The following is a 21,022-nucleotide window of genomic DNA, read 5'->3' as shown; positions in this document are numbered from 1 at the left end:
AAAATATAAGATATTGTCTATACTTGTAGTAAACACCAAAACAACCCTATAATTATATAAAAAAACAAAAAAAAAAAATTTAATTATTTGAAATTAAATAATTAAACACATGTGTATTTAAAAATTTAAAAATTAAAATTTATTATATTTTACATTATCCATGACAACAAAAATATGTGAATGACTTATCTAAAAATTAAAAGAAAATAATTGTTTTGATTGATCTATTTTTTATTTTTTATTTTTAAAATTATAAAATCGATATAGGTAATGATTTTAAAATTTTTTAAAATTAAATTATGATATAAACTTCTTTTTTTTTTTTTTTCATTTTACAATTTCAGATTTTAAAATTTTTAAACATGATTTTTAAATGATGGTAAAGGTATTATTTTTAATTTTTAATTTTTAAATTAAATTTTTGATTTTATTTTGGTTTGCAGAGCAATCCCACCGTGTCAGGAGGTAATGTTATCACATCCTTCATTTTGCCACGTTTCAAATTAGAAAAATAATATTTTTTAATTAATTTACCTAATTAATATGAATAATATTATTCTCTGAATATTCATCCCTGACTTTCCTAGTACAAATTGAGAGATGATTTTATGTTTATATAAAGAACGAACCCTAAATGGTTTTTTTTTTTTTTTTGTTCTACAAATTTACCAGCCCAAGAATTGACATGCATTTGACTCTAAAGATCAAAGCTTTAACAAGAGAAGATTCAATTGTTCATTGATTCAGAAACAGAGGTGAGTTTCAATTTCCAATTCCTTCACATTTTTCATTTCTGTTGATTTGAATTCCATCAAATCTGGTTTTTTTCTTTTATAGATGATAGAATCTGGGTGTTGAGTGGATCAGTTGGTTTTATAATTACAATTAGTGGGTGTCATTTTGATTTTGAGGTTGTGCAGTGGTTTTGTCTGATTTTCATTGCATTGTGTAGTCTATCAATGTTGTAGGTTTCTTGGATCTGATTGTGATGTCTAGGGTTAGGGTTTTGATTGTTTTGTGGTTCTGCAGATTGGGTGAAATTGTCCATTTAAAAAGAAAAAGAATCTTGGGCTTTTGAGGCTGGTGTAAAAATGATGTCAAGATCGTATACCAATCTTTTAGATTTAGCTACTGGGAATTTTCCGGCAATCGGTCGAGAACGGAAGCGGCTTCCGAGGGTAATGACGGTTCCGGGCAATGTGTATGAACTTGATGATGATCAGGCTAATAGTGTGTCGTCTGATAACCCCTCTTCAGTTGCTCAAGATCGGTTGATTATAGTGGCAAACCAGTTGCCTGTGAAAGCTAACCGAAGAGCAGATGATAGAGGCTGGGTTTTTAGTTGGAATGAAGACTCATTGCTTCTGCAACTTAAGGAGGGTTTGCCAGAAGACATGGAAGTTCTGTATGTTGGGTCATTGAGGGTTGATGTTGACTTGGAGGAACAAGAGGAAGTATCCCAGATTCTGTTGGAGACATTCAAATGTGTCCCTACTTTTCTGCCTCATGATGTTTTAGAGAAATTCTATCATGGATTCTGCAAGAAGTTGTTATGGCCGCTTTTCCATTACATGTTGCCATTTTCAGCTGATCATGGAGGTCGGTTTGATCGGTCTATGTGGGAAGCATATGTGTTGGCAAATAAGTTATTCTCACAAAAGGTTATTGAGGTGATAAACCCAGATGATGATTATGTTTGGATTCATGATTACCATTTGATGGTATTGCCAACTTTCTTGAGGAGGCACTTTAACCAGTTAAGAATGGGTTTTTTTCTTCATAGTCCATTTCCATCTTCAGAGATCTACAGGACTCTTCCTGTCAGAGAAGAAATTCTTAAGGCTTTGCTTAACTCAGACCTTATTGGTTTCCACACATTTGATTATGCTCGGCATTTCCTTTCTTGTTGCAGTCGGATGTTGGGTTTGGAGTATCAGTCAAAGAGGGGCTATATAGGGTTGGAATATTATGGAAGGACTGTGGGGATCAAGATTATGCCTGTTGGGATTCATATGGGCCGGATTGCTTCAGTGATGAAGCTTGCAGACAAGCAGAAGAAGGTAGGAGAGCTCAAGCAGCAGTTTGAAGGGAAAACGGTGTTGCTTGGTGTTGATGATATGGACATTTTTAAAGGTATTAATTTGAAGCTATTGGCAATGGAACAGTTGCTTCAGCAACACTCAAAGTGGCAAGGAAAGGCCGTGTTGGTTCAGATTGCAAACCCTGCAAGAGGTAAAGGAGCAGATTTAGAGGAAATACAAGCTGAAATAAGGGAAAGCTGCAGAAGAATCAATGAAGAATTTGGGGAGCCCGGGTATGAACCAATAGTTTTTGTTGACAGACCAGTTTCAATCAGTGAGAGAATTGCCTATTACAGTATTGCTGCGTGTGTTGTTGTCACGGCTGTCAGGGATGGGATGAACCTTACTCCGTATGAATACATTGTTTGTAGACAAGGAACAGATGATTCTGAATCAAGTTCGGATTTGAGTGGGCCCAAGAAGAGCATGCTAGTGCTATCAGAATTTATTGGATGCTCTCCTTCACTTAGTGGGGCTATCCGTGTGAATCCATGGAATGTCGAAGCAACTGCTGAGGCAATGAATGAAGCTATTTCAATGTCTCAATCAGAGCAACTCCTGCGACATGAGAAGCATTTTCGGTATGTTAGCACCCATGATGTGGCTTATTGGTCACGAAGCTTCTTGCAAGATATGGAGAGAACCTGCTCAGAGCACTTTAGGAGAAGATGCTGGGGAATTGGTTTAAGTTTTGGGTTCAGAGTTGTAGCACTTGATCCTAATTTTAGAAAGCTTTCAATGGAGGCTATTGTTTCGGCCTACTGTAGGGCTAAGAGTAGGGCCATACTGTTGGACTATGATGGCACTGTGATGCCCCAAAATTCCATCAACAAGGCTCCAAGTCAGGAGGTTATTTCAATTCTAAACACACTTTGCTGGGACAAGAAAAATACAGTTTTTATTGTCAGTGGAAGAGGAAGGGATAACTTAAGCCAGTGGTTTTCCCCCTGCAGGAAGCTTGGACTTGCAGCAGAACATGGTTACTTCTTAAGGTATGTGTTCTTTCTTCTCTTTCTGTCTCTGGCCACTTTCTAGGCAACATCATTTAAATTACTGTTTGCTTTTGTACAGTCCTAAATTGAGGGGTTCATTGTCCTACTATTTTCCTATAATATCTAATAATAGGAGGTTTCCAAATGAGAAGTTTATTTGCTTCATTATGCAACTATTGGGTTTCATATATTTTCTTTATGCAATACCTCAGGTGGTCACAAGATAAAGAATGGGAAACCTGTGGTCAGAGTTCTGATTTTGGGTGGAAGCAAATTGCTGAACCTGTGATGAAGTTGTACACTGAGACTACTGATGGGTCTTCCATTGAAAGTAAAGAGAGTGCTCTGGTTTGGCAATATGGGGATGCGGACCCAGGCTTTGGATCCTCTCAGGCAAAGGAAATGTTGGATCATCTAGAGAGTGTATTAGCAAATGAACCTGTTGCTGTCAAAAGTGGTCATTTTATTGTAGAAGTTAAGCCTCAGGTACATATCGTGCATTTCAATTTCATCCATAATTCGACTCTGAAAAAGAAAAAGTAGAAATAATTCTGATCTAAATGAAGTTTGATACATTTGCATAAATATGTAATAAAAAGATACACACACACACATAAAGTTATTCTTAAATCCAAATTATTTCCAATACTTGTTCCTAATGGTCTTTTCCCTCCGAAATCTCAATTCTAAGCAACTGATTTTCAAATCTCATTTTCTTTATCTGTTTCCAACTTCCAGATTGGTATGGATATTCAAATTTCTTTCTTTCCTTTTTTCTTTTTCCTTTTTGGGGGACCTGTTTGAAAACGTTCATCTTTCTTTGTCATAATGATTATGATGGCCAGCATAGTTTCTGATAAGGAATCTCTAATATTTAGGTTTTTTTTTTTTAAAAAAGAATTATTTTTTTTGTGTGAAGAGTTCACTTTCCCTCTATATTTTCTGCCCCATCTATGGGAGATATCAATCCCTAGTATGTGATGATCCATTTGATGTAGTACTTAACTAGGTTTGGATATGTTTTCCAGGGAGTTAGCAAAGGCCTAGCTGCAGAAAAGATCTTCACCACAATGACTGAAAATGGAAAACAAGCTGATTTTTTGCTTTGTATTGGAGATGACAGATCTGATGAGGACATGTTTGAAATAATTGGTAGTGCAATGTCAACAAATATTCTTTCTGCCAACACTTCATTGTTTGCATGCACGGTAGGGCAAAAGCCCAGCAAAGCTAAATATTATTTGGATGACGCAAGCGAAGTGATATGCATGCTTGAGTCACTTGCTGAAGCCTCTGATTCTGGACCATCCTCTGAAGAAGAAACTCAGGTCTCCCCTTGAAGGCTGTCAGGTTTCTTCTTATACAAGTTGGATTCCAATCTTCAACAGAACATAAATTCTAGAGTTGTTGGAGGCTTTACACATCTGGGGTGGTGGGTGAGGTTACAGGGTTATTATAGTTTTTCCTTTGCTGTTCTTTGTTCCCTTCCCTTGCTCTTATTTATTTTCTTTCTCTTCCTTTATAGTTCAATTTTTTTTTTTTTTTTTACTTTTCCTGATAATTTAGTTTCTGACAAAAGGGAAAGAACTGTAGTTTGTTCTCCATGAAGCAAATTTAGAAGAAGTGGAAGAGGAAGTGAACCTGAAAAGTCTGTTGGAAGAGATTCTTAGGCCTACTGTTTTGCTTTCCCAATTCTGACAGTGAAAAATACTGGTGGCATGGAGTATACAGTGGGAATAACAGAGGCAGCTCATGATCTGAGTATTAAAATTTGGTCAACATCAGTTCTTATCCCGGTTGAAGTGAAAAGTGATCAACAACTTTTTTAAAGTTTTCAAACTTTCATCCAAATACTTGTAATTTTACACAGGAAAATTGTTGAAACTGGTTGAAATCTTGAATGAATCAAAATTCAAACTGAAAATCAATGTTCATTCTTTATTCTTTTTTTAGTTTTAAATATGTTAGGATCATTACTCTGGGGGCACACTAGAGAAAACCAGATATTTGTCTACTTTTAAACAGGAGCTATATTGTTTATTCATGGAGAATTGGTATGGCATTCTTGTTCCTGCATCATTGCAACTAAGGCCCCCCAGACCTTTGGTTACAATTCACCTTCGTGACACTGCATCAGCCACATGGGATGGGTAATGAGGAGATGGTGTCATCTTTCCTTTTCTTCAGCATTTTTGTGACAAGGTCGAGGTATTTTACTTAAAAATCATGTATCATTTGCTTGATATACTGTTCTTTTGAATATTATTTTTGTCAGACATTTTCTCCTCTTCCATTGTCAATGAAAATACTTTTGGTTCCTTGTCTTGCTTACTGGGATATTGTTATGTCTAAATCTCTTGCAACCAGTTTCTCTTATTAAATTCTGTTCAAAGCCTTTTTTGGCAAAGTATGGTGCAGATTGGTTTTCTATAATCCCATTTTTCTTAGGACTTGTAAAATGCTTGTGCTGTAGGAAGGAATGGAATGCTTTGAGTCCTACAGAAAGTATGAGAGAAAAAGATGTTCAAACTTCAGTTTGGAACGTTGGAATACATAATGGAAATTGGAAATCAATTCCATTATCATTTATTATTGTGTTTGGATTGTTTTTTAGAATAGGAATAAGGATAAAAAATTCGTTAGTATGAAAATTAAATCCCACTCTTGTTAGGATTTTGATTATTTTCTTTCACTTGGTATTGTGATTCTCCTCCATTCTCATCATATTTCCATTCCTATTCCCGTATACCAAACTCACCCTAAAATTGGAGGGCAGAAAAGGTATCTGTGTTGGCTACCCATCAGGCTCTATAGTGAGGAGTGTTAGATTAGTATGTCAATGGATGTGGATGTTTCAAAGTAATGAACCCACCCCAGGAGTAGTGAATTTTTAGAGGGCAAAAGCACCACAAAATCAATGTTGGCATTCTAATTTTCTGAAACTATGGAACTGGGCTTTGATAGATAACGGTATTACATGATTTTTTGCTCTTACAACCAAGTGATTTAACTCGAATTCCCGTCTCGACTGCTAATGTGTTTATCTTGCTTTTGAATCAAGTAAGAGACAGAAGCTAATTAAGTAGCTTATTACAGATTTAATGAATTTGACATGCATAAAATCAGGTTTTGGATGTATAGAAGCACAAAAGAGTTCTTTCCCTTCTATTTTTTTTTATCATAAAATATATATCGATAATAGTAAAGTTCAAGAGAAGGATGAGAGGTCTTTCCCACAAAGTATAAAACCTAATCAGAGTAAGACTATACTCCATTATAAAAGGATAATTACAGATGAAGACATGTACAAAATATCTCAAAAACCAGAATCAAACTCGCTCACCTGATGAGGTTGAGGGAGTTTTATCTTGGATTGGATAGGACAGATGCCTCTGGTTCTGTACAAACTTTATCATCAGATGGAGAAGTTGAAGTCATTGCATGGATGAACTTGTAGATGATGTTTGAGTCCACCTCCATCACTCCCTCTAAAACCTTCACAACCACAGACATAGGAGGCCTTCTTGTGGGATCATCCTGCAAACACCATGCTCCAATCCTTATCATCCTCACCACTTCTCCATGATCTTTCATTTCCTCCAAATTTTCCACAATCTCAATTAGTCTTTCTTCCTCGGCTTTCTTCTGCAGAACCCTGAGCATTTGTGAATTAGATTCTTCCCGGGTGCAATCCACATTTCTCCTTCCAGTGACTATCTCAAGAAGAACAATTCCAAAGCTATAGATGTCAACTTTCACAGTGACTTTTGGTTGGCTCCACTCTGGAGCAAGATACCCAGGAGTTCCTCTCATTGTGGTGAAAACTTGGCTTTCATCTCTGCCTATAAGTTCAGACAGCCCAAAATCAGAGACCTTAGCATTGAAGTTTTCATCCAGGAGAATGTTCTGCGGCTTGATATCTAGATGAACTATTCTATGTCTGCATTCTTCATGAAGATAAGCCAACCCTTTGGCTATGTCAAGTATAATCCTCTTTCGGGTTTCCCAATCTAGACAAGGTCTCTGGCAACCATAGAAAATCCAGTTATCCAAAGATCCATTGCACATATATTCGAAAACTAAAAGCCTGTTCGATTTTTCTGCACAGAATCCAATCAGTCTTACAAGGTTAAAATGGTGTAGACTTCCTATAGTCTTAACTTCTGCCAAGAACTCTCTCATCCCCTGCTCGATTCTGTCCAACCTCTTCACTGCAATCCTAGTGCCATCTGCTAGCAACCCTTTGAACACAGACCCAAAGCCTCCACTACCAACTCTCTCCTTAAAATCCTCTGTTGCCACACGAAGGTCTTCATACAGAAACTTCACAGGCATTCCCGGAACTTGATCGATAGTATAGTCTTCCCCTTCCTCCACTGTGCTAGTCCTCCTCAGTGTCGCCAGGATTGTAACTACTACAAGGCAAAATGTGATGAGAGGGACTATACTAGCTCCTACTACTATTGCTGCTATATTTGCTCCATCTCCTGAAGACGGAGTTGGTGGGAAGTTCTCTCTTGTAGTTTTTGCTGCTGGCACAAGACTTGGTGCCACAAAGTTAATCTGTACCTTGATAAATGTTGCCGATGTGAAATTGTAGTTTGGTATATGCCCTTCTCTTATGGACAAGATTTTAGATGGCATAAAACAATACCCGTCCGAAACATTGTTCTCATACCTGAAAAATGCTCCACCACAAGAACAATTTTGCAGACAGGCTTGCTTGCACATGTCCATATCCTTGATTCCTGGATATGCGGCATCTGAATCAATAGTGTTGAAGTAGGTAGCATTCTTCACTTCCAGGAGATGATGCAGTGAAGGTTCACATGACAAAGGCGTAATTCTAGAGCAACCATGATCTGTTTGGAAATATTGAACCCCGTCTTCACCTTCAGGACAGCTACAATATTGATCAGCCTTACATACACCATATTCCCCACATCTGAGAGGATACTGGCAGTCACCCAGATCTTCTGTGATCAAATCAACAATCACCCTCAATCCTGTTGTGTCGCTGTGCTGATATATTCTTAGATGCCCATCAAAATCGAGTCTCATATATTTGACGTCGGATTGAGCGGAATGTTCATATGAATTCCTTCCAGATGTTACTTGGGATGTTCCCAGGTTCACTAGGAATCCATGTTGTTGAAGCTCTGCATAATTTAATCCAGTACTGTTGCTTGACCTGTTGTCTGGCACCAACTTATAATACATCAATAGTTTAGCCTGATCTGCATCAATAAAAACAGCAAAGCCAGCATCTGAAGTCAGGGTGGCATAGTATTGTCCCTGGTTCCAAATGTCACCGGAGGAGCTTGCAATCAGTGTTTGACCCTCGTTTAAGCACTGCCTGACGAGCAACACATCGGAAGGGTGATCGAAAGACTGCCAAGCTAAGGCTCCTTTGTTGCCTAGGAGAACCAGGTTCCCTGCTTCTGTAAGATTCATTCCAAGAATGGAGTTACCAGACCCATTGGTTGACCACACCTGGGTGCCATCCGAGTCTTGTAGCACCAACCCTCCATCTACGGTCAATTGCAGTGTTGCGTTTTCTTTTACCGGATAGTTCCTATTTGCTGACCAGACCACACTTGAATTGCCACCACCAACTGCAACAATGGAGAACAAGTAGGAGTTGCAGGCTTCAACACAGTAGAATCCACACACAAAACTAATGGACTGCTGTCTCAAGAGGACCACTCTCACTTTTGATCCATCCGCAGGAGTCATGATCTTGATTGAGTCGTTGTTGTACCATGTTAAGGGGACACTTGAATTAAGGTAGAATACAGGACTGCTTTCATTCTTGCTTGCATCACTTTGGGCAAAACCAACACTACCGATCAGAATGAGGATGATGACCAAAGGACAACAGATGCTGGCCATGATACCTAATTTGGAGTACATACTTTCTCTACATAACCATTTCCATGATTGACTGATTTTTGGTAAGTGTTTAAAGGGAATAAAAGATTGGGAGTCAAAGTCTTCTTTGGAGACTGGCCAAATTATTTAAGAGAAACTTCCACTTTGCTTGGGGCCATACGTGTCAAAGTCTAAAACTCATTTCTATTCTACTGTGAGATCTCATTCTCTTATCCAAGAGTGGGACCATTCCAGCTTTTGACCGTGGTGTCCGGGTTCATTCATCATTTGAAAGAGGGGCCGCGTTTGACTTGTATGATTTCTCCGCAAATACTAAAAGGCTATGTTTGTTCCCGGAAAATGCGAGAGAAAGAAAATTGAGAGGAAAAATGGAAGGAAAGAAAAAGATAAGGAAAAGAATATAATTTTTTTCACTTATTTTGTTATCCATGGAAAATTCAAGGGAAAAAAAAAAAGAATTCATTTTCTTTTATTTGGTTAACCACGAAAAAAAGTCAAGAAAAAATGGAAAAAAAACAAAATCAATAATTTGTCTTAAATGGTTATCAATTTGTTGAATAATAAAATAAATTTTGTGTTCTTATTTTCTAAAAATCAGTTTTACAAAACTATTGCAAAAACATATAACTAATCTACATCCTAACTCAAAACATTGCTCCTTATTCACAGGAATTTATGTGAAAATCAATGCTTTGATAATCCAAATTCAATAATCCTAAAAATCACAAGCAAGCAACTAAATTTCCAGTAAATTAACACTGCATTTATGCTCTTGTACTGCAAATTAACACTGTATTGATACACTTTTTATAAGACCTCTATACACCTTGCTATTATCACAAACTACATTAATCCAATGGCAAAATGGGTAAGCAAAATCTACACCACTCACCTTCATTAAAAAGCTAGGTAATAATATACAATATCCCAAAAATGAAGGAAGGGGGTAATGTGCGAAAGAGTACAAGTGAGAGAAAGATGTACCCCGGAGTATGGACGATGGACTGTATGAGAGGGTGGGGCAGGGGTGCAAAGGTCATTTCGATACAGGATAATCACAGTTCATGGTTTCCCTCTACAATGCTCTGGCCATATAAAAAATTCGTATTCCAAAAAATATCCATATTCCTAAATGGAAAATTACTATTATTTCTATTATTATTCATCATCATTTATTTATTTATCTATTTTTATTATTATGATGATGATGTTTGGCCGTGGATTTCTATGGTGGAAGAAGTTGGAAAGGAAAGCCCCTCTGTCTACTTGTGCCTCTCTGCTCCTTCACCTTCTCTTAGAAAGTGATAGAAATAGAAAGATAGGGGAAAGAGAGAGGACTAGATTACACCGTTGGCGCAGATTAGCGCTCGTTGACCCCCACGACGGCCGCGACGTCATTTTGGAGGGTTTTCCTTACATGGATTCTGCTCTCTCTGCTTCCTCTTTCCTCAAATGTAGCTTCGTTCCCACGACATCTGGCCTTAGATACAGAGAAAAGGGACGCTTGATTCAATCGATTTTTCATTTTCTTTCCCTAAAGACCCTAGTCAACCGCAAAGGCACCCTAGGATTTCTTTTCTCTTCTTTGGCTTCTTTGGTTACTAACCCATTGTTTGAGTTTAAATCGGAGAAGAAGGTGCTCAGGGCGGAGGTTTACCCCTTGAAGATGATGTGGTTCATGAGATTCTCTGGGTTGTTGTTTGCGATAATGGTGATGACGGTGAGAAGCCATAGCCATTGATGAGGAAGTTAGAGATGAAGCCTCGAACAAGAGCCCGCCAAAATTTTCCTCCCCTTTTCCCCGCTCTTTTTCTCTTTTTCTCTTATATTTTCCTTATTATTTTTTAAGGAAAATAGCAGTGAAAATATTACAATATTTTCTTTAATATTTTCCTTCGTATTTTTTTTCCATCATATTTTTCATGTCATCCAAACTAAAAAAAATCATTTTTCTTTACATTTTTTTTCCTTTCCTTAACATTTTCCGGTAACCAAACATATCCAAAATAAGGCACATGACAAACAATTTTCCTATCAAATATTGTTTATTGCAGACACCTCGATACCGTGTACAAACCGTCCTAGTGACGGAGTAATATTTGAAAAGTTGTTTCAAGCCTACATATTGGGCCGTTCTTTTGGGCTTCCTTAATCCCAAATATAGGCAACATTTTGGGGTATTTTTTTTAGAGAAGATAAGAACCAAACCAAATTTGGGAGGTTGTGAAAGAGAGAAAAAGAGAAGGAAAAATAGGGGCTGTGCAAATCAAGGTACGAAGGTGAAGCTCTTGTAGGTGGTTCCTTCAACTTTGAATGTGAAGATTCTTTTTTTCAATCTTTGGTTAAAGCTATTATGACAATCTCTCCACTCTCTTGGATTGTTATTGCTGATATATTCTTAGATTATCAGTGTTGTCTTTACTTGTTGGGTTGTTGTTGTAGCCCCTGCCGGTCAAATACAGTCGTTGTGCCTGTCATGTTCACCATCCGTCACTGGTGTTAAGTATCCTGGTCTTATTGTGCTATCCAACAAGTGTTATCCTAACCCAAACTTCCCAACAATATCCTCTACTAGCAAATTTCCCATACTCCTTAAAAAGTAATGCCTTTTTCAGTATCTTGTGGATGTGGGTTTCCTTGTTTGAAGCGTTTCCCTTACTGAAATACTGATGATCCCACTGTCCCTACAATGCTTCATGGGAATGGAGGTGCTTACCCAAAACTACCACCTCAACTCAGAGTCAAATGGCAGTAGGGGATGGCACTTTTATGAACTCTTGGATGAAGAACTAAGGGCACTCCAACTTAGAGCTCATACCTTCTTGGTTTGTTTGGCCAACATCAGTCATAGTTAATTGGTTTCATCTGGAAATGGAATAAAATCAGCAAGATTCATACAACCAAGTGATTTTTGTTTAACCTTTAGGGGCATGTTCATTTGTTAGCAAGCATTGCAACCTGCAGTCACAACTGGAATGCTGGAATGGAGAATGCCATTAATATGTTTGGATTACTTTTTAGAATGCACACAAGATTAAAAAAATTCATTAATAGAAGCCAAATCCCATTTTTACTAAGATTTTGATTCTTCTCTTCTATGTGGCATTATGATTTTCCTCCATTCTCATCCTATTTCCATTCCAATTCCCACCTACCTACATCATTGGAGGAACACAATCAGAACCCAATGCTTAGGCCAGGATACCAGCACTAAGTAAATTAGCTTTCTATTCTCAGTCTCAGATATGAAGAATGAAGGACACAAAAGTGATCTGTAATGACAGAAATGAAGATTATTTGACACGGAAGCCAGGCATTATAAGACCCTTCAAAAACTTCTACTCAAAAGAAACAACGAACCAAGCTGGATTAAGATTGCAACAGAGCTCAAGCCAATTCATTACATTTTCAGATAAAGCTTGAAGAACCTAAAACAAGGCTCAGGTGCTTGAAAATTACATACCAATTTGGTTTTTTCACAAAATTCAATGCTGCGGTAGTACATTACAGACCTTTCTTTCCTTTTTATCCCAAGAAGTCTTGATCATCTTGGATTAGAAAGAACAGATGCTTCTACTGCAGTAGAAACCCGATCATTGACTACAGCAGGAGGGCCCATTGCATGGACAAACTTGTAGATGATGTTTGAGTCCACCTCCATAACACCCTCCAAAACCTTCACAACTACTGACATGGGAGGCCTTCTTGTGTGATCATCCTGCAAACACCATGCTGCAATCTTTATCATCCTCTCCACTTCTTCACGATTGTTCATGTCCTCATCCAAAATTTCCACAATGTCAAGTAGTCTCTCCTCCTCTCCCTTCTTTTGCAATAGCCCAAGTATATGTGAACTAGACTCTGCTCGTGTCCGATCAAAATTTCTCCTTCCAGTTACTATCTCAAGAAGAACAATTCCAAAGCTATAAATATCGACTTTTACTGTGATTCTGGATTCCCGCCATTCTGGAGCAAGATACCCAGGAGTTCCTCTCATTGTGATAAGCACTTGGCTCTCATCTTTGTCTATTAGCTTAGATAACCCGAAATCAGAAACTTTGGCATTGAAATTTTCATCCAGGAGAATGTTCTGCGGCTTTATGTCCAGATGTACTATTGTTTGCCGGCAATCTTCATGAAGATAAGCCAACCCTTTGGCTATGTCTAGTATAATCTTCTTTCTGGTTTGCCAATCAAGACAAGGCCCCTGGCTTCCATAGAAAATCCAGTTATCCAAAGAGCCATTACTCATGTATTCATAAACCAAAAGCCTCTTAGATTTCTCTGCACAGAATCCAATCAGTCTCACAAGATTGAAATGGTGTATGCTTCCAATGGTCTCAACTTCCGCTAAGAACTCCCTCATCCCTGGCCCCATTTTGTCGAGCCTCTTGACTGCAATCTTAGTGCCGTCTGGTAGCATTCCTTTGAAGACAGACCCGAATCCCCCGCGGCCAAGTCTCTCCTTGAATTCCTCGGTTGCTCTCCTTAGATCTTCATATGAAAATCTCACAGGCATTCCCGGAACTTGAACTTGATTGGTATAAGCATCCCCACCCTCCTCCTCCTCCTCCTTACTCTTCCGCAATTTCATTGACAGTATAAAAATTAGAAAACAGACTAACAAAAAAGCCCCAGCACCAGATCCTGCTGCTATTGCTGCAAAATTGTTTCCTTTTGGACGCGGGGGTGGCACAATCTCTGGTTCTGTTGGAAAAGGACTAGGTGCAAGAGAGGGGATCTGTACCTTGATGAATGATGTCGACGTGAAGGTGTAATTCGCCGTTTGCCCTTCTCTTATTACCAAAATTCTAGAGGGCATAAAACAATATCCATCTGAAGCATCTGAATCATACCTGAAAAAGGCTCCACCACAAGAACAATTCTGCAAGCAGGTTTGTTTGCACCCTTCCATATCCTTGATATTTGGAAATGCTTCAGTCGTCTCATTGATGCTCAAGTAGGTAAAATTTCTTACTTCCACAAGTTGCTGTTGACCCAATGGAGAGTTGCAGGACAGAGGATTAATTCTAGAGCAACCCACTTCTGCGAATTGAGATTGGTTCTGCTTGAAATATTCAATCCCATCAACACCCACAGGACAACTACATAGCCCTTCACTGCATAACCCATCCCCAGAGCTACAATAATCGTTTTGTGATGTTGTGTTTGTCGATGTTGTGTTGGTTTGGTTCTGGATAGTAGACTGCCAAAGCCCGGTGCCTTCATTGTTAAAGAGAACCAACTTTCCTGCTTCAGTAAGGTTCATTCCCACTATGGAGTTACCAGTTGTATTACTAGACCAGACTTTTGTGCCATTTGAATCTCTGAGTGATAGACCTCCATTAGTCAGTTGCACCACGGCATTCTTTTGCACGGGACGACGCCCATTCGCTGACCAAATCAGACTTGCATTGCCTCCCACAACTCGGACGACTGAAAAAAAGTAGCTTTCACAGGTTCCAGTGCAGAAGAATCCACAGTAAAACCGAGGATCCTTGGGATACACAAGGAGCACTCTCATCTGCCATCCATCCATAATGACAGAATTGTTGTTATACCATGTTGAGGGAAGGCCTGAGTCTAGATAGTATATGTAACTGGCCCTTATAGATGAGGAATTTGCAGTGGCTGCAACACAGGTTTTGGCAAAGCAGAGACTGAAAATGATAAGAAAGAGGATGATGCAGGAAGCCATGTGTCTTTGACTAAGTGCTCATAACCAATGGATTTCACTAGAAATTGTTATTGCTTTGATGAATGGGGGTATTGATCAGAGGAACAAGGTAGAGGAAAAGGGATGGCCAGACTGATGAGCCATGATCCCAGTCAATGCAAGGCACATAGTAGGAAGATTCCATGATTGATCGAGGATGAAGGCATTGGGCCCATTTCTTTGGGTCGGAATTGACCATAGGCGCATTCTTTCTTCCTTTTGGAGTATCCTTTGGGAGTGGTTTGATAAGAAGGGAAAGGTATGGGGCCCTTGGCCACCACCACCATTAAATCTTAGACCACCAGCGTGGACTTCTCTTACCAAATGCTTTGCATTAGTCTCATGGAAAGGTGTTTTCCGCGGACTCTAGAAAGTCTTTTTTTAAGACTAACTTGTTGCCATCTATGGCAGCTAAGCGACAGCTAGCAGCCCACAGGTGAGAAACAAATGGATCTGGTTTTAAAATTTGTGACCATTTGCATTACATAACAACGATTCCTCCAAAATACATTTCCATTAATTTCCACAGAAAAACCCAAACATAACTAACTTTCACTTTCATGGAAAGCCTTTTAGTGACATCCAACAGGAAGATCCAGGTTGAAATGGCGAAGGGGTCTTTTGTGATAATTGTGGGTCTAACTGTAGGATGGTCTATTGATTGTCTAAAATCAGAATACTCAGCCAACTTCTTACAACCGAGTGTTCTTGTCTCACTGATTCACTCTCAAATTGCAAATATGTTATTTAGGGCTGCTTAAAAGGAAAGTTGCTAGCGAGCAAAATGACCTGAGCTCGGTAAGAAGTTCACCCAAGTTCATTTGCATGATCGGTGATGCCTCTGGTGCACCTTTTTTGATGATGAAGTCAACAGGACTTGCTAATGAGTTACTTCATAATGACCTTACCTCCCATATATATGGGATTGAGCACACTTTTGCGATAATCCAAACTAGGAGGATCGGGAACTATCAAGGGTTAAAGCTGTCACAGAGGCATTGTGGAACATGGACTACCATTCATGTTCCTTGGGAGGATGGCTATATGGTCATGGCTTGCATGGACACAGCTTCTCAGGCCATATTTTCTACCTTCCACTTTGGCCAATTTATTCAACTAGCAGGAGCCTGATGAAGGGGTGGGCAGCCAAAGATTAACCGATGTCTTTGATTAGTTAGGCTTCCTTTTTTGTTTAAGGGAGGCATGGCCCATCTTGGGCTCATCCACATTTTCTAGATTGATTTCCTTGATACCTTCGAAGAGGGGTGGAAACTGTGTTGGTGGGAACACAACAGACCCCTTCAAGTAAGGAATTCATTCAAGCGTGTTTGCCTTAAATTAGCAAAGCTCAAGCTTAAACTTCAAGCTTGATTTATTAATAGTCAAGCTCAAGCAACACCAGTTCCAGTAATGAAGACAGATGAGAAACTTAACTATGAAGACACTCATGATCAGGATGAATATAAAGCATGTTACGAAAGCGAATTGAACAAGCTCTTGTCAGTACAGGGCATCGATTTGATTTTATCAGAGACAGCAGTGAAGAATGACGCATAGCCATTTCAAAAGCTCGATGAAACTTAGTGAAAAAAAAAACAGATGAATAAACAAATAATCAAGCCAAGCTTCAATAGACAACGTTAGGTTTTACAACAATTTAGCTCAATCCAAAATATCCGATAGGGCCAATACATGATCAGATCCAATACCCGGCTCAACTTGGCTGGGTCTTAGTCCTAATCTGGTAGTATCTTTTGCTTCAATAACAAAGACTGGAAACATGAAAAAGAAAATCAGATTGCAAATTTCTTCAATTTTGTTTGCATAAAATCCAATTCCAGAGGTGTAAACTACGGATACTTTCATTTCTTACCTCAAGAAGTCATACTCTCATCTTGGATTAGAAAGAACTGATGCTTCAACTGCAGAAGAAACACAGTTGTTGGCCACAGAAGTAGGAGTTATTGCATGAAAAAACTTGAAGGTGATGCTCGGTTCCACCTCCAGTACTCCCTCCAAAACCTTCACAACAACTGACATGGAAGGCCTCCTGGTTGGATCGTCCTGCAAACACCAAGCCCCAATCCTTATCATCCTCACCACTTCTTCGTGATTTTGCATGTCCTGATTCCGATTTTCCACAATCTCAATCAGGCGGTCCTCCTCTGCCTTCTTCTGCAACAATCTAAGCATATGAAAACTGGATTCTGAATGATTGCGATCAACATTTTTCCTTCCACTAACTATTTCGAGGAGGACTATACCAAAGCTATAAATGTCAGCTTTCACAGAGATTTTTGAGTCCCTCAACTCTGGAGCCAGATACCCAGGAGTTCCTCTCATTTTTGAATGGACTTGGTTCTCATCCCTGTCTATTAGCTTAGATAACCCAAAATCGGAAACTTTGGCATTGAAATTTTCATCCAAGAGAATGTTCTGCGGCTTTATGTCCAGATGAACTATTCTCTGTCGGCATTCTTCATGAAGATAAGCCAGGCCTTTGGCTATGTCAAGTACTATCTTCTTTCGGGTTTGCCAATCAAGACAAGGCCTCTGGCCATCATAGAAAATCCAATTTTCCAGAGATCCATTACTCATATATTCATAAACTAAAAGCCTGTTTGATTTTTCAGCACAAAATCCAATCAGCCTTACAAGATTAAAATGGTGTATGCTCCCTATTGTCTCAACTTCTGCTAAGAACTCTCTCATCCCTTGGCTCATTTTGTCCAGCCGCTTTACTGCAATTCTAGTGCCATCTGCTAGCATTCCTTTGAAGACAGAACCGAATCCCCCCTGGCCAAGTCTCTCCTTGAAATCTTCTGTTGCCAACCTTATGTCTTCATATGGGAGCCTCACAAGCATTCCTGGAACATGGACTTGAACGATATAACCTCCATCCTCTTTGGAATTACTCTTCCGCAGCATCACCAAGTATATAAAAATTGCAAGACAAATAATGAAAATGACACCTGCACTAGATCCAGCTACTATTGCTGCTAAATTTCTTTTATTTCTTGGTGGTGCGTCAAAGGGAATCTGTACCTTAATGAATGTAGCAGATGAGAAATTGTTGTGGGGGATATGCTCTTCTCTCAGCGACAAGATTTTAGATGGCATGAAACAATACCCATCTGAAGTATTCTTCTCGTACCTGAAAAAGGCCCCACTACAAGAACAATTCTGCAGACAGGCTTGTTTGCACTCTTCCATATCCTTGATATTTGGAGATGCAGCATCTAGATCAATAACGCTGAAGTAGGTTGCATTTTTTATTTCCATTAGATGATGCTGGTCCAGTGAAGGTCCGCATGACAATGCAGTTATTCTAGAGCAACCATGATCAGGCAATTGAGACTGAGTTTCATGGAAGTACCGAACCCCATCATGGTCTTCAGGACAGCTACATTGCCCTTCTCTGCATACCCCATATTCCCCACAGATGAGAGGATGCTGGCACACACCCAGATCAACTGTAATCAAATCGACAATCGTTTGGAACCCCTTTCCGCTACTTAGTTGATGTATCCTTAGATGCCCATCACCCTCAAGTTTTATGAATTCAATGGTAGAATAAAGTGGAAATTCATATGGATTTCTTCCAGATGTTACTTGAGACGCTCCCATGTTCACTAGGAACCCATCTTGTTGAAGCTCTGCATAATTTGATCCAGTACTGTTGCTTAGCTTTTTGTCTGGCACCAACTGATAATACATCAATGTTTCGGCCTGATCATCTTGGACAAAAACAGCAAAGCCATCCTTAGCTGTTAATGTAGCATAGTATGGTCCAAGGCTCCAATTGGTGGAAGAGGAACTTGCGATCAGTTTTTGACCTTCATATAATCGCTGCCCAACTAGCAATGAGTCAACAGGGTGGTCGAATGACTGCCAGACCATGGCTCCTTCACTGTCAAAGAGAACAAGATTTCCTGCTTCTGTAATATTCATTCCTAGTATGGAGTTACCGGATATATTTGTTGACCACACCTTGGTGCCATCTGAATCTTGTAGCACTAGCCCTTCTTCTCCTGTCAGTTCCAGGATCGCATCCTCTTTAACTGGATAGTCTCTATTTGCCGACCAAACCAAACTGGAAGTGTTATCTCCAACTACTACGACTGAGAACAAGTAAGAGCTGCAGGTTCCAATACAGTAGAAACCACAAACAAAACCAATACTGTCCTGCCTCGAGAGGACTACTCTCACTGTTGATGAATCACCAGGATATATAGTCATATTGATTGAATTGTTGTTGTACCATGTTGGAGAAAGGCTTGAATTAAGGTAGAAAGCACTGCCCGCCATTGAAATTGAATAACTTCCATTGGTTATGACAGCTGTTGGAACACCACCAGTATTGTGTGCAGAGCTTCCATTGGCTGTGACGTATGGAGCACCACCAGTATTGTGTGAAGAGCTTATGACGGTTTGAACAAAGCTAACACTGTTCTGCCTTGAGGGGACTACTCTCACTGTTGATGAATCACCAGGACATGCGGTCATATTGATTGAATTCTTGTTGTACCCTGTTGGAGAAAGGCTTGAATTAAGGTAGAAACCACTCCCCGCCATTGAAGTTGAATAACTTCCATTGAATATGATGGTTGAATAACTTCCAAAGCAAGCACTAGTAAGAGTGATAAAGATCAAATACAAGAAGGGAACAGCCATAATATAAAAAATGGAGTCTACTTTCACTACGATTTGTCTTCTTTTCTAACAGAATACTTGCAGGTTTAACTTATAGAGGGCAGAAAGGTTCAAGAGGGAAATTATTGCAACACAAGATTTGGAAAAGAATACACTGAAAATAATACTAGTAAAAAAAATAAGCAAATGAAGCAGGCGGATCATATGTATTTGACAGAAGTGTTCAAAACCTAGCTATGCATTTCATGGGTAAACTCTTGCTGCTCTTATGTGTGGATGATTCATTAGAGAAAAGAAAGGTGAGAGAGAAATGGTGAGCATAAAGATCCCAGTCAATGTAAGGCATTGCTAGGAAGATTCAATAAATTATTTAAATTAAAGGTGTCAGCCCTGCTACGTTAGGTGGAAATTGACCATTGACCTACTTTTTCTTCCTTTTGAAGTTCTAAATTTGCTACCCATATGGACCTAATCTTCCCCATACCTGCCACAACCCTCAAGACACTTTAACAAGAGGTTAGCAACTGGACCTGCATATACATATGAAGTCCAAATGATCAAGCACAATTCCTCCTACCAAGTGATTTCTGTCTAATTTATTCTTATCTCATTAAAAGAACCAAGCTTTGCTGATAAGAAAATTGAATAAGCACTTGTAAGTATGATGTGATCAATAATTTGATTTCAAAAGAGGTTGTAGTGAACACTGCTATCACAATCTGGAAATATAACAAAATCAGATCATAACTGTCATTTGGTTTAATTCAATGATGAAGGAATAGATAGAATTTCTTTTCTTTTTACCTTAAAAGATCATTCTCTCATCTTGGATTAGGAAGAACAGATACTTCTACAGGAGTAGAAACTCAAGCAGTGGCTATAAAAAGGAACTAGTGCATGAGTGACACTTATTATACCTGATGGTGGGTTCCGCCTCCATTACTCCAGCCAGAACCTTCACAGCAACTGACATGGGTGGTCTTCTGGTATGGTCATCCTGCAAACACCAATCTCCAACCCTGATCATCCTCAGCATTTCTCCAAGATTTTGCATGCCATCCAAGTTTTCCAAACATCAACACTCTAAGCATATTTAAGCTAGATTCGAACTGAGTGCAAACCAAAGTTTCATTCCACTAACTATTCTAAGAAAGATAACTCCAAAGCTTTAAATGACAACTTTCATTGTGATTTTTTATTCCCATTACTCTGGAGCAAGATACCCTAGAAGTTCCTCTCATTGTGAAGGCACTTGGCCCTCATCTGTGTCTATTAGCTTAGATAACCCAAACCGAGAGTATGGTCTGCAGCTTTATATCCAGATGTACCGTTCTCTGTCAGCCATTTTCATAAGGATAGGCCAATCCTTTGGCTATGTCAAGTACAATATTTTTTCTGGTTTTGCCAATCAAGACAGGCTTCTGGCTGCTATAGAAAATCCAATGGTCAAAAGCAACATTGTTCATGCATTCATAAACTAAAGACTCGCACAAAATCCTATCAACCTTACAAAATTGAGATGGTGTATGCTTCCTACTGTCTCAACTTCTAAAAACTCCTGCATCCTTTCACCTGTTTTATCCAACCTCCTTTTTGCAATCTAGTGCATCTTCTACAATTCCTTTGAAAGCAGAGACAAATCCCTCACCATCAAGTCTCTCCTTGGATTCCGCTGTTGCGACCTTTAG

General features: G+C 39.1%; 4 protein-coding genes across 4 annotated transcripts; 1 reads left to right on the top strand and 3 right to left on the bottom strand.

Annotated features, from left to right (window-relative positions):
• Positions 1–575: 575 nt before the first annotated feature.
• Positions 576–4,997, top strand: LOC100255689 (probable alpha,alpha-trehalose-phosphate synthase [UDP-forming] 7). The gene is made up of 4 exons (XM_003633207.4): positions 576–755; positions 1,030–3,073; positions 3,286–3,559; positions 4,102–4,997. The coding sequence occupies exons 2-4, from the start codon at positions 1,092–1,094 to the stop codon at positions 4,411–4,413; spliced, it is 2,568 nt and encodes an 855-aa protein (XP_003633255.1). The 5' UTR covers positions 576–755; positions 1,030–1,091; the 3' UTR covers positions 4,414–4,997.
• A 1,212-nt stretch (positions 4,998–6,209) lies between these two features.
• On the bottom strand, positions 6,210–9,022 carry LOC100245458 (G-type lectin S-receptor-like serine/threonine-protein kinase SD2-5). Its single transcript, XM_002277370.4, has one exon. The coding sequence runs from the start codon at positions 8,984–8,986 to the stop codon at positions 6,437–6,439; it is 2,550 nt and encodes an 849-aa protein (XP_002277406.2). The 5' UTR covers positions 8,987–9,022; the 3' UTR covers positions 6,210–6,436.
• A 3,285-nt stretch (positions 9,023–12,307) lies between these two features.
• Positions 12,308–14,892, bottom strand: LOC100267773 (G-type lectin S-receptor-like serine/threonine-protein kinase At5g24080). The gene has a single exon (XM_002277393.4). It carries the CDS (start codon positions 14,661–14,663, stop codon positions 12,510–12,512), a length of 2,154 nt encoding a protein of 717 aa, XP_002277429.1. The 5' UTR covers positions 14,664–14,892; the 3' UTR covers positions 12,308–12,509.
• Positions 14,893–16,285: 1,393 nt separating this feature from the next.
• On the bottom strand, positions 16,286–20,187 carry LOC100262615 (G-type lectin S-receptor-like serine/threonine-protein kinase SD2-5). The gene is made up of 2 exons (XM_002277415.4): positions 16,555–20,187; positions 16,286–16,453 (listed from the first exon to the last, which is right to left on the bottom strand). Exon 1 carries the CDS (start codon positions 19,353–19,355, stop codon positions 16,572–16,574), a length of 2,784 nt encoding a protein of 927 aa, XP_002277451.2. The 5' UTR covers positions 19,356–20,187; the 3' UTR covers positions 16,286–16,453; positions 16,555–16,571.
• Positions 20,188–21,022: the final 835 nt, after the last annotated feature.

The sequence above is a fragment of the Vitis vinifera genome, chromosome 12, assembly GCF_030704535.1.
Source record: "Vitis vinifera cultivar Pinot Noir 40024 chromosome 12, ASM3070453v1".
NCBI lineage: Eukaryota > Viridiplantae > Streptophyta > Magnoliopsida > Vitales > Vitaceae > Vitis > Vitis vinifera.
The sequence above is the reverse complement of the archived record's forward strand: the minus strand, read 5'-3'. Positions and strand labels throughout refer to the sequence as shown.

Coding starts and splice junctions, on each gene's coding strand:
- LOC100245458 (XM_002277370.4), bottom strand. CDS start 8,986: ATGTACTCCAAATTAGGTATCATGGCCAGCATCTGTTGTCCTTTGGTC.
- LOC100267773 (XM_002277393.4), bottom strand. CDS start 14,663: ATGGCTTCCTGCATCATCCTCTTTCTTATCATTTTCAGTCTCTGCTTT.
- LOC100255689 (XM_003633207.4), top strand. CDS start 1,092: ATGATGTCAAGATCGTATACCAATCTTTTAGATTTAGCTACTGGGAAT. Junction 3,074..3,285: donor GAACATGGTTACTTCTTAAG/GTATGTGTTCTT, acceptor GCAATACCTCAG/GTGGTCACAAGATAAAGAAT. Junction 3,560..4,101: donor TTGTAGAAGTTAAGCCTCAG/GTACATATCGTG, acceptor TATGTTTTCCAG/GGAGTTAGCAAAGGCCTAGC.
- LOC100262615 (XM_002277415.4), bottom strand. CDS start 19,355: ATGGCTGTTCCCTTCTTGTATTTGATCTTTATCACTCTTACTAGTGCT.